Below are 12,028 nucleotides of genomic sequence, written 5' to 3' on the forward strand. Positions count from 1 at the left end.
ACAATTAGATCTGATTTATGTCAAACATGCTGAGTTCAAACAGAGCTCTCGAAATAAATTTCATAAGAACTAACGCTTTTCATTAAAGATTCTGCGAGAGGATCATATTTTCTATCTAACTCATCACTTAACATTATATAAATCATTCACTGAGTCATATATAAATTATACATCCATAATTTCCAATTATGGAACCTTATATAAAAGTTTATGTTTATTAAGGCTCTCAGACCTTAATGGATGCCAAGCAGACCTCCCTGGGGCACGCAGGTGACGCAGTGCCACCCCGGCACATCACACCTTTTGGGGATGTCAGAGGCCCATGCCGTCTTTTGAGACAACGTTCACAGGCGTTAAACCAAGTCTGTTATCCTAACGAGAAGTCTAGAGGCTCCAAGCGGTCCTGCTCCTTTTTTTTCCCCAGATATTAAACTCTTTGGTCCACAGCACATCTCAGATTACCCACACCTTCCCTACCTTTTCTCGGTTCACAACCCAGAGAGCTGCTAGCAAGCACGTGCCCCTCTGCCCTTCCAGAAAATGGTTCAAATACATCTAAGCAAACACAACTAGCCAGCCACACAGGGAGTAAGAGCACCAGCAGAGGACAGGTTCCTGGAAACAATGCCCACTCTGTCTGTCTGCCCTCCTCGGAGGCTGGAATCCTGTCCCTTCCACCTGGGCAAGAGTCCTTGGTCATTCTGCATGCTCACTGCTGCAGCATATAGAGTAGGCCAGGCTTTCTGTGGCTCTACCAGCTTTGACACTGGCAGCCCAAGATATGAGGCTTGCTGAATGGGTCCTGGGCCCCAAAGTGGTAGTTTTTCAATGGAGGAAACATGGTAGGAGGCGGGAATCAAACTCAATCAAACTACATCACCATTTCCAAAAATACATGCTTGCCCCTACAAGAAACAACCTGCAACAACTCACACATAATTAGCCCGTCTGGAATTCATCTTCAAATCTAATTAAGCTCTAATATGCAGAGACATTTTCACAGCACCTGTTCGCTTTAATCTTCCCCTCTAGGGATGTTTCTTGCTAAATGCCCCCCTCTCTTTTTTTTGTGTCATGCTATTCTCTTTCAAATTTAACTACCCCACTGTACCCTTCTGCTCCCCAAGAAAATAAAGGTGCTGTATCCCCATCTCTTCCCTGGAGGAAAAGCAGGTACCTTCTATCTCTCCCCCATGCTTTCACTCAAATGTTTTTGCCAGCCAAGCCCTAGCCCCACACACCATTTTAAAAGGCAATTACTTTTTATGGGCGTTAGCAAATGTCAGGCAGAATACACTAGGAGAAAGACATCTTAATTCTAAGTTTGGCAGCCACCAAAGTGTCAGCAGTTTTATCTCCACCTGGAGCAAGACACTGGGAGAGTCAGAAATCGAGGTCCCTGACGCTTCGCTACCTGCCATCGGTCATGTCTAGAAACGTCAACGAGAAATCCAGGGATCTCTGTCTTTGTTAGCTCAGAGGCAAGCAGGCTTTGTGCCAGGACAACAGCAAAGTTCACTGACTGGGTGGCACCAGCTTGCTTTGGAAAAGGTGAATGAAATCCTTAATGTATTGCTTTTCTCCTTAAAGAACTGGCAAGAAGACAATAAGCGAAACTAGCAGCTTGATCTGAGACTTCACAGGATAAAGTAAGAAAAAACAACATTTTCAGGACAAAATCTCTTAAAGAATCACCATTTAGGAAACAGTGCAGTTGATAAGCACCTAAAGAGCACTTGTTAGAAGCAGAAGACCAGCAGAGCCTGGTCCAGGCTTGACAGTGTGTGCATGCACCCAGCGGGCCCCAGAGCACTCGGAGGGCACAAAGGGGTATGAGGACAAGCTGCTCTGCCCGAGAGCTAATAGCCAGGAGGGGCAGAGGGCAGGTGGGACAGCAGGTGTGTCCACTTCAGACTCCAGATCTCAGTACCAGGACTCACGGGTTCTGCTCCTCCGCAGCCTTGCCACCAAGGGTGTGCATATCCAGCTCCATTTCCACCCTCGGGATCTGACCACAGACTTGTCATCTCTAGCTCAACGGAAAGAATGAAAGCCAAGCTCAGAGGTCTCAAGAGACCACAAAATCCTCTCCCTAGACTGGGGTGTTATACTCATATGTTGTTCAGTTTCTTCTCCTGCTGGCAATTTCTTGGTTCCTTGATACATTTTCCTGATTAATGCTGGAGGCAAACAATCTCCTGTGATGAAAACATTTGTTTAGAATTTCCTGGTAGTCCAGTTGTTAGGACTTGGTGCTTTCACTGCCAGGACTCAGATTCAATCCCTAGTTGGGGAACTAAGATCCTGCAAGCCAAGCGGCACAGCCAAAAATAAAAGAAAATTTTAAAAATAAATAGGCAAAAAATAAAACATTTGCTTTAAAAAGTTGAATAGTGCAGAGTCTTGCCCTGACAAATATAAAACTGTATTATGAAACTAAAATAAATAGATAAATAATGGATGAACATTACACATCTGAATGCAAAATTAAATCAAAAAGCACTAAAAGAAAATATAAGTAAATAGATAGCTTTAAGTAAAGAATTATTTTCTAAGTATGATGATAAAAGCAGGAATTACAATGAATAAAGATTAAGGTATCTCGGCCGAGACCCTCTGCACCCGTGCGAACATGGCGCTGCAAGCGGTGCGGAGCGTGCGGGCCGCAGTCGGCAGCCTGCGCGCCATCTCGGCACCCAGCGCGCCCTGCTCGCCGCGGCCATGGGGACTGCGGGCGGGTGCAGTCCGGGCACTGCGCACCGGCCCTGCTCTGCTGTCGGTGCGGAAATTCACAGAAAAACACGAATGGGTAACAACAGAAAACGGTGTTGGAACAGTGGGAATCAGCAATTTTGCACAGGAAGCTTTGGGAGATGTTGTTTACTGTAGTCTGCCTGAAGTTGGGACAAAGTTGAACAAACAAGAGGAGTTTGGTGCTTTGGAAAGTGTGAAAGCTGCTAGTGAACTCTATTCCCCTCTATCAGGAGAAGTAACTGAAATTAATACAGCTCTAGCAGAAAATCCAGGACTTGTCAACAAGTCTTGTTATGAAGATGGTTGGCTGATCAAGATGACATTCAGTAACCCTTCAGAACTAGATGAACTAATGAGTGAAGAAGCATATGAAAAATACATAAAATCTATTGAGGAATGAAAATGGAACCCCTAAATAAACTACTTTGAAACAAAAACAAAAAAAAAAAGATTAAGGTATCTCAAAATCAGAAAGTGTTAGAACTTCCTTTGTATGTAAAGTTAAAGAAATGATATATATGACAAAGGGTTTACGTATAAAGACCCCTCATAAACAAATGCAAAAATGATGAATCGCCTTACAAATATCTCAGGGCACAGAGAAGCAATTCACAGAGAAAACAGCAATGCACACGAGACCTGGGACAGACTGCGTGCAGAGCATAGAGTCCCAAAAGCAGGGCCCAGGCAGGCGAGCGGACGAGCACAGGGCTGGTCTGAAGCACAGCCTGCTGCAACCTTCTCAGGGGAACTTTGGGAGACCACATGAAACCCCTGAAATATAGGTTAATCTTTGACAAAACAACGCTGGTGGTTTGCTCGAAATGTCCCAAGTAACTCAGCACACACATGGAGTGAGCTCTGGGATGAGTCACAAAGCATGGCTAGTCAGTGCCAGATGCTAGGACAAACCCATGTTTGGCTGAGGACAGGTGGGTAAATGATGGGTGGGACAGAGAGGACTCCACAGGCCCCCAGAGAGCACCAGTCCCCTCCACAGCCACTACACCCCATCCACCTGTGTGCTCGCTCCTCCCCACCGCAGCCACCTGTCAGCTCTTCCAGATCGTCATCACTGAGGCCACAGCTCCCTCATGCCGGGAGAACCCACCTTGCCACCCTTCTGCCTGGGCAGCCACCTAAGAGCAGCATTCCCTGGGGTCTCTGAGACTCTCCTTGTCCACTGAACAGTCCACCTTCTCTCTTTTACTTCCAGGGCTTTAATCTGGGGTGTCTCAGCAGATAACCCTGAAGAGGCACTCTTGGTTGGCACCTCTCGCCTTCCTTCCTGTCCCACTGCTTCCAACTTCAAAATACGGGCACTGGCACCCGCTTCCACAGCTTCCTCTCACCACTACGCATCAAGGTTTACAGCTCCAGCACCTACCACTCACCCAAACCAGAGACCCACTTCCTTCCTGGCCTCCCTGTGCAAGGCCCACAGGGCTCTCATCTCCAGAACACCCTCGCCATCCCCAAAGGTCATGTCACCTGGACTGCGGCACCAGCATTCTCCCCACTGGGCCCCGGACTCTGAACCCAGAATGAATCCCCCACACCAGGTGTTCCCGCCCCACAGCCTGGCCTTCAGCTCTTCCTGCCACCTCTCACACTGCAGGCCCGCCTCACGTCTCTCTCCAGCTGCCCCTCCTGGATCAGCCACTGATCAGCATCTGACACTCAGGTTGCTACAGTGGCCTCCTGCCTCCAGATCCCTCTTCTTGCCACACCCAGCAAGAATGTTCCAGAACCACCTTCCATCTTTCTTTCTGTGGCTTCTCACTGCCCACCAGCCATCATATGCACACCCCAGCTAGACTGAACCTGGGTCCCCTGGATGCACCATGCCCTATGGACGCGTGGCCCCCAAATGGGTTTCCTCCCCACCTGGCTAACTTCCTTGCCACACCAGACACCTCAACAGCCATCAACATACCGCCCAGGAGGAAAGGACGAGTGTGACCTGCTCACCACTACAGCCCCAGGACCTAGCGAGGCACCCGGCACACTAGCCATGACTGGACTGAATGCAGAGGCTACAGTTCCATGGGCGAGGCCTTGTCAACGTCCACACATCCACATGAGCCTGGGGGTGCTGCAAGGAGAGTGAAGGCAGGTGCTGGGGTGTCGAGTTTCTTATTAACCTGTAAAGTCTAATTTTCTTAACAAACACATGTTTGAGTTCACGTTAATAACATGCTCTGTGAGAGAACATTTAGAAGGCTTGCACCCCTGAGGCACACACAACCTCCACCTCAACATCCTGCTGCCCACCCCTAAGCATCCCCTCGCCAGCTGCCGAGCTCCTCGCTCCTCTATGTGCATCTCTCCCCACCCTGACAGGGGGTGCTCCCCGGCCATTCTTCACTGGTGCCACAGAGCTTTCCAGGACAAACAGATCAGAGCTGCAGACAAAGGTGGACCCTCAAGCTTTCCAGCCCTGTCCTCTGTGTGAAAGCACATACAAATGTGTGTACATACATGCACCAACATCTACAGGAATCGGGATTTTTACTATACATACAGATACATCTTATTTTTTAAATATATTTATTTACTGAGCTGTGCCAGGTCTTAGTTGTGGCATGTGGGATCTAGTTCCCTGACCAGGGATCGAACCCAGGCCCCCTGCATTGAGAGCACAGAGTCTTAGCTGCTGGACGACCAGAGAAGTCCCATACAGATACATTTTAAATTTTACATCATGAGTTTTATCGCATATCTTTTTTTTTTCATTGCATATCTTCACATAATTTTCAAACACACATTTTTAGTGACCACAGAATATCCCACCATATAGATGCATTACAATTTAATGTTCCCGTTACTAGACTTTTAGATTGCTTTAAGTTTTTGTTGCCACAGATAACACTATGATGAACAGCCTTAGACAAACACGGGTATGTGTCCTGTTTACAAGGTATATTTTAAATCAACCCCAAAGCCCACAGGAGGACTAAAAGGATTACTTAAATGTTTGCTTTCATAGGCCTCTTTGCTCAAACTGATATTTTCCTGAAATGTATGAGAAATGAGTGTCTCAACTCCTACAGGGCTATAAACAATTCTGAGAAGCCCTTCTAGCCTGCTCTCACTAACAGGCAAGTAAGCAATCTAAGAAAACAGCAGCATGATTAAGGAAATAATATGTTCCGTGACAAAAGGGAGCTCTCTTCTTAAGGGGAGGAAAACTTACAACAAGACATGGAAATAAAAAGCAAATCTCCACCATGATAAAGGGTCCAGAGAAACAAAACACAAAAAAGCCCCACAGCAAACTCACAGTTAATGATGAAATCCTGAAAACACATCTTTTACGATTAAAAACCAGACAAAAGCACTGGTTACTCAACACTTCCAGAAGCCCTAGCCAGCACGAGGAGCCAAAACGAAGGGAAGAATCATCACTCCTGCATAATGTAGAGAATCCAGAACACATGTACAAATTAGAGGAACAAGTAACAGAGAGCTGAACTGCCAAGCCACTGCTTACTGCAGTATGCAGAAACTATACAGTACCTAAGAACAATCTAACGAACAATGGACAGAACCTTCAAGGAAAAAAATCCGAACTTTCTGAGAGATGTCAAAGGTATCGTCCGTTCGTGTGTGTGTCTGTGTGTGTGTGTCAGAGAGAGAGAGAGAGAGAGAGAGAGAGAGAGAATCACATCTGGGTGAGACCTGCAGGCTGGTCCTGAATTCTAAAGAAGGGGAGGGTCAGGAACAGTCCGGGTTCAGGGAGATAAGCAGGGCAGGGCCGCAACAGATCGGGGAAGAGTGACGTTCCAGTGACTTGGACAGCACAGTACTGGTGCTGGCTGAGCAACACCGGCCAGGGGACAGAAGGGAGGACAGAGGTGAGGCCACAATCACGGGGACGACTGGTAATGGAGAAGCACCACAGATCAGCAGAGAAAGACAGTTTTCCCAATAAATGGTGTTCAGACAGAATATGGCTACAATAAATTAAGCAGAAAACTGGGCCCCTACCTTGGAACACACATTTAAAGCAATCCTAGGTGAACGTAAAACTCAAAACCACCAGCCTTAGAGAAGACAAGATAACAGATTTTCTTTATGATTCAAAACGCCAAACCATAGAAAGCTGACCACACGGAAATGTAAGCTTTCTGCTTCAATGACACCACGGGAGAGAAGAGGCGGAGATGTCACACTCCTGACATGGTCAGAGGCAGGGAGAAAAAGAATGAACCACCCAGCAAGGAACAGGAAACAGATACAACCAGCACATCACAGGAGACAGGAGGGAGCCAACAAATGAAGAAAAAGGAGCCTGGCCTCACTTATGATCAGGATGGCACATTTACAGCTCAAGAAAACGCCCCATGGATGTCTGAATGGTGAGCAGGACTTGGGCCCGAAGCTGAGTACGGTGCTTCACGTGGCATTCTGCTCACAGTGGACTCGCGCCAAGGCAACACAATGGCCACACACAGGTAAGTCTCAGGCTGCTCCAGGGTAAGGGAACAAGGCCTAGCTCGGAGGACACAAGAGCAGAGTTTTGGGTCTACTGTGTGCAGCAACATGTAAAACTCAAAATACCTGGTTTAGGAAAACATACATAGGAGGTAAAACTAGAAGAAAAGCAAGGAAGTCATACTGCACTCCTTCTGGAAGGAGAAAGGAAGACCCAGCAACTTCAGAGGCCATAGGAATGTTCTGGCTCTTAATTCTGGGGATTGGTATTTCTGCTTTTTTTTATTTCTTAAACATGTTTTATAAATAATCTTTCATATCTACTCAGTATTTAATTTTTAAAATTCTAGGAAAAAAGAAAAAAGATGGTAGCCTGATGACCTTGGAGCAATGTGTCCACACACACTGAGCGCGCCGGGATTCACAGGTCTTTGCAGCTAATAGGGAACGGCTTTCCACGAGGACACCAGACCCCATCACTGCCCCCAGACCGGCAAGCTGTCCCCAAAAGGCTTAGGACTGCAACTAGCAGGACCACCAGGTCTTAGGGTCTAAAAGTGAGTCATTCTGCATTCCGAAACGCACCATACAGACACATATCTTGTAAGACAGGAACTTTTGGGAAGATCAAACTTTCACAGTGGTTCCCAGCATGGTGTGATTTTGATGTGTGAATGTTTAATAATGGTTTAAAAGTATTTATTCAGAGTACCTGATGCACACAGAATTTGTGTACGGGCAAAATCTGGGTTATCAAGCCAGAAATTGTTACTGAACACCACAGGAGAGAAGAGACAACAGAACTCTTAAGACTCTTGGAAATGTTTCCTTTCAAGAATGATATGGAGAACCCTTTCCCAGAGCTCCTTACTGTCCCACAAATCTGACGGGACGCCTGAGCGAGCTATATCACGGGCCAGCCTCACTGTGTCTCTCCACTGCCACCAGCCAAAAGGAGCAGATACAGCATCGAGGCCTTCCTGCTCCATGAGCGTTTCTTGACAGGCTGCTACAGAGCAAAGACAGGTTGCTTGCTACCATACTGACCCGGCCTTTCTGGCACAGTGATGGTCCCTGCCCCCACTACCCTCAGACCATGCAGAAGCTCAGATTCAGAAGTAGAAGACAGACCTTCATACCAAAGAGCTGAGGAGGAGACCAGCGGCAGGGACAAGACCCTAAGGCCCTCGCACTTTTCCTTTGCACATCACCCGCTGCCACAGATGCCCACAGCAGGAAAGATCCAGTTTCAGACAGTCTTAGCCCCGCTTCCAATCCCTGAGGAGGTGAAGTCTTTGTCACAATCACGTAGTGTCTAGCCTTCAAGTTACCACCAGGATGAGGCCCTGGAGCCCCTCAGCTCTGGGCGCTTTCCTGGGTGTCTGACATGTCCCACAGGTAGTAGGGTGTGTCCTTAACACGAATGCTATTCAGCAATGAAAAGAATGAAGCACTGCAGACTGCAGGCATGGATGAACCATGAGATACTGTAAGTGGTGAAAAGTCAAGTCACAAAAGACCACACACTGTAGGATTCCATCAAGGAAACCAGAGAAAGCAAATCAATGGTTGTCAGGAGTTGGGAGGACTGGTGTGTAATTGCTAAACGATGCAGGGCTTCTTTTTTGGGGACAAAACTGTTCTAAAATTAGATAGTGGTGATGGCTACGCAACCCTGCAAATATCCTAAGAGCCCCTGAGATGGGCACTTCAAATCAGTGAAGTGTGTGATGTGCCAACTGTATCTCAATAAAGCTATTTAAAAATACAGCCTTGTTGAACAATAAGAACAACAAAACAATGACTAGACACTGTTTAGTGTCTAGTCATTGCACACAGATACAAAAAACAAAGCTGAAAGAATCAAATCAGTTTAAAGAAACTGGATCATCACTCTTTATGGGCTTTCATTGCTTGTCTATTTTTGGTTCCAGGTCCCTCTGCCAGCAAGTCTTTGTGGCCTAAGTGCAGTGAGACCACGAGCAGAACTGTGAATCTAGAACTCGTCACACAGTGAAAACATCCTTCAGCAATGGAGATGAAGTACTTCTCAGACATACGAAAGCAGCCTGCACCACAAGAAATAAAGGCTCCTCCAGGAAGAGCAGTGCCAGAGGGAAACCAGAGTCTGCCCAGGACGGGGAACAGGCAGGGTGCCAGACTGTGACCAGGAACAGCTCCCACGAGGAGGATGGGAACCAGGTCACTAGCCCCCAGGGAAGCACCCAACGCTGACTCTCCAAACCAGATCACAGCTTTCTTTCTTTTTTTGGGAGAGGGGAGGGGTGTGGCACGCCATATAGCACGCAGGACCTCAGTTCCCGGACCAGGATGGAACCCATGTCCCCTGTAGCGGAGCCCAGAGTCTTAATCACTGGACCGTCAGGGAAGTCTCCACAGTTTTCAATAAAAGTCATTTTTATAGCTTTCACAGGAAATAGATTTAGAAATGGATGACTGGGTCTCCTCAGGAGAGCCTCACTTCTGCCAGGCAGCTCCAACCTTCACTCCTGCTGAGGCCCACAGGCACCAATTCTCCTTTTCAGAAACTGAAATAGTCTGTACTGCAATGGTCTCACTTGTCATGCACCCCAACCCCAGTGCGCATCATCCCCACTTTTGCTTATAAGCCCTAACACCACACAAGCCTGCATAGTTAACAAAAGCCCTGGAAATGCTACAGATCCCTTATCCACAAGCTGGCCTCTAGATGACCATGGTGGACCCACGGCCAGAATGCACCAAACTTAGTAACATCCAGGACAGGTCAGCGTCCGCACTGCTCTCCATCCACCTCTCTCTTCTGGCACCATCGCGTTTTTACCTTATAAAACACATCGGGCACGTACTGCTCGCTGCTGGACTCCTTGGCGTAGCCGAGCTCGGGGGCGTCCTTGCAAGGCAGCAGGCACTCATCGCGGACCAGCGCCATGCACTGATTGGACACCTGGTACCCTTCAAAGTGGACCTGGTTGTCGGGGCCACCTGCAAGAGAAAGACCTTCAGTGAGAAGCCATGGGAGGATGTTCAAAACAAGTGTCATTCTTCATCTCGGATCTGCAGAGCCAACTCCCATGTATGTGTCTTCGCTAGAATCAAAAACGTTCGACTGCAGCTTCACGAGAGCTGTGGGCACAAAGCCCTGGACACAGGCTGTGGAAATGCCACTGCATCTCCTCAAACAGGCCCACCAGCGACATGCTCTCTCAGAACTGGAGGCATGACTCTTAAACCTTCTCTAACACCCATCCAAAAGCATGCTTGGGCTCCTGGATTTTAGTAACACAGGGATGTGAATAACAGAGTCCCATGTTTCAGCAAATTTCATTCTTGAGTGAATGCAGAGAGACGGATGGGAGTGAACGGGAGAAGACAGAAACTTTTCCCAGCAAATACAATGCTAGTTACCTGCACAGTGCAGAGGGGAGCCCCGACCTCAGACACCTGGACAGCCGGCATATCTGGGAGGCAGCCGGGGATCCTGCCACAGCACTTAGGAGGCCACGCTCTCTGCACCGAACCCTGCCCTGCACTCTAACCTTTCTCAGGTCCTACTCCATAGAAACCTGCAGCAGGGTTACAGTTTGAGATGAGGGTAAAACCCACGGAGGTCAGGTAGGACCAACCACTCTGCCATCTTCCTCCCCTCCAGAATCAGGGTCACACTTTGACAACTGCGATAGCTTTGGAGAATTTTTTAAAAAAAGCTCTTAACATCTCTAACTTAGTTTCTTTTATAAAAGCAGAGTAAGGTACCGATCAAGGAACAGGTGTTTTATGTGTCTGGCTTGCAAACATTTACCAGAAGGCAGACATGATGGCCAAGCAATCAAACACGTAAAGGATGGGGCACAGCCAGCCTCCAAGGGACAAGCAGGGGCTTGTTTCGACTTGACTCTGCACACCAGAGGCCAACAGCAGCTGGTTTCCAAATGCTGCATCACAATGGGCTCCAAAGGCTGGTGGACATCCAAGCCTAGCATCTCCTCTCTGACCCTTGACTCTCACAGTTGGGGGGGCGGGGGCAGGCCTGGGCAATGACAGCTAACTAACGTCAAGGCAACAAACACAAGGCACATGACCCTCCAGTGCAATCCAGGGAATGAATGTCACAGCCCCATGAGTGATCTCTGACACTTTGGATAACCACGATGGATAACCATCACCACCGCCCGGGAAAAGGAGAGAAATTATGCATCTGAGCATCTCACAGCACTACCAAGGACAACTCAGCCCAGATCTGAAAGGACTCTAACTGAAGATTTTATTATAAGTGATTTATTACCTTACAGTTTTAAAACCTGTCAGTAAAGTGCCTATTTCAGAAGCAAAAATTCCACGGACAATCTGTAATTTCCAAATTCTCAACAACAGGTATGACTCAATAACTGAAAGTACAGGCAGCTCCTGAGTTGCAAACTATTTATAATTCTAAACATGTACCAGTTCTTTGGGCTCATCAAATAATTCCCCATAGAAACAGTAATTAAAGGGGTTAGGTTACCATGGGAGCCCATGGAAGCCTAAAACAACAGCGCTCATGAGGAGCAGTTCTGAAAATCTGTGGAGGTGATTTTTGTTTTTCTTAACCAAGTGGGGCAGGGTGGGGCGGGAGCTGCCAGTTTTAGCAGGCTAGAGTCAAAGGTGCCGGACGTCCTGCTGTGTTCAGGGGAGTCCCTCACGACAAAGAACCGCTCTACATCACACCTGGCCTTGAAATGTCCTGTGCACACTCCTGTAGGCAAAACCTGTATTTGTGGGGACCTGGGATTAGAATCAATTGCGTTTTATACACAACCACAGAAATAAACGCTCATAGCTTTAACAGCGTATCATC

The 12,028-nt window shown here is 47.6% G+C and overlaps 2 protein-coding genes across 3 annotated transcripts in view; one reads left to right on the forward strand and one right to left on the reverse strand.

Moving 5' to 3' along the window:
- The window catches only part of NPLOC4 (NPL4 homolog, ubiquitin recognition factor), a 54,011-nt gene that overhangs the window by 11,885 nt on the left and 30,098 nt on the right, over positions 1-12,028 (reverse strand). For both annotated transcript variants that reach the window (XM_043463212.1, XM_043463221.1), the window contains one exon: positions 10,016-10,176. In XM_043463212.1, the coding sequence (XP_043319147.1) occupies positions 10,016-10,176 (161 nt within the window). The remainder of the gene's footprint in view (positions 1-10,015; positions 10,177-12,028) is intronic.
- LOC122438399 (glycine cleavage system H protein, mitochondrial) lies at positions 2,623-3,191 on the forward strand. Its single transcript, XM_043463232.1, has one exon. The coding sequence runs from the start codon at positions 2,633-2,635 to the stop codon at positions 3,152-3,154; it is 522 nt and encodes a 173-aa protein (XP_043319167.1). The 5' UTR covers positions 2,623-2,632; the 3' UTR covers positions 3,155-3,191.

Source organism: Cervus canadensis, chromosome 1, assembly GCF_019320065.1.
Source record: "Cervus canadensis isolate Bull #8, Minnesota chromosome 1, ASM1932006v1, whole genome shotgun sequence".
In the NCBI taxonomy this organism is placed as follows: Eukaryota; Metazoa; Chordata; class Mammalia; order Artiodactyla; family Cervidae; genus Cervus; species Cervus canadensis.

Excerpts from the sequence above, each read along its gene's own strand:
- LOC122438399 (XM_043463232.1), top strand. The coding sequence starts at position 2,633 with ATGGCGCTGCAAGCGGTGCGGAGCGTGCGGGCCGCAGTCGGCAGCCTG.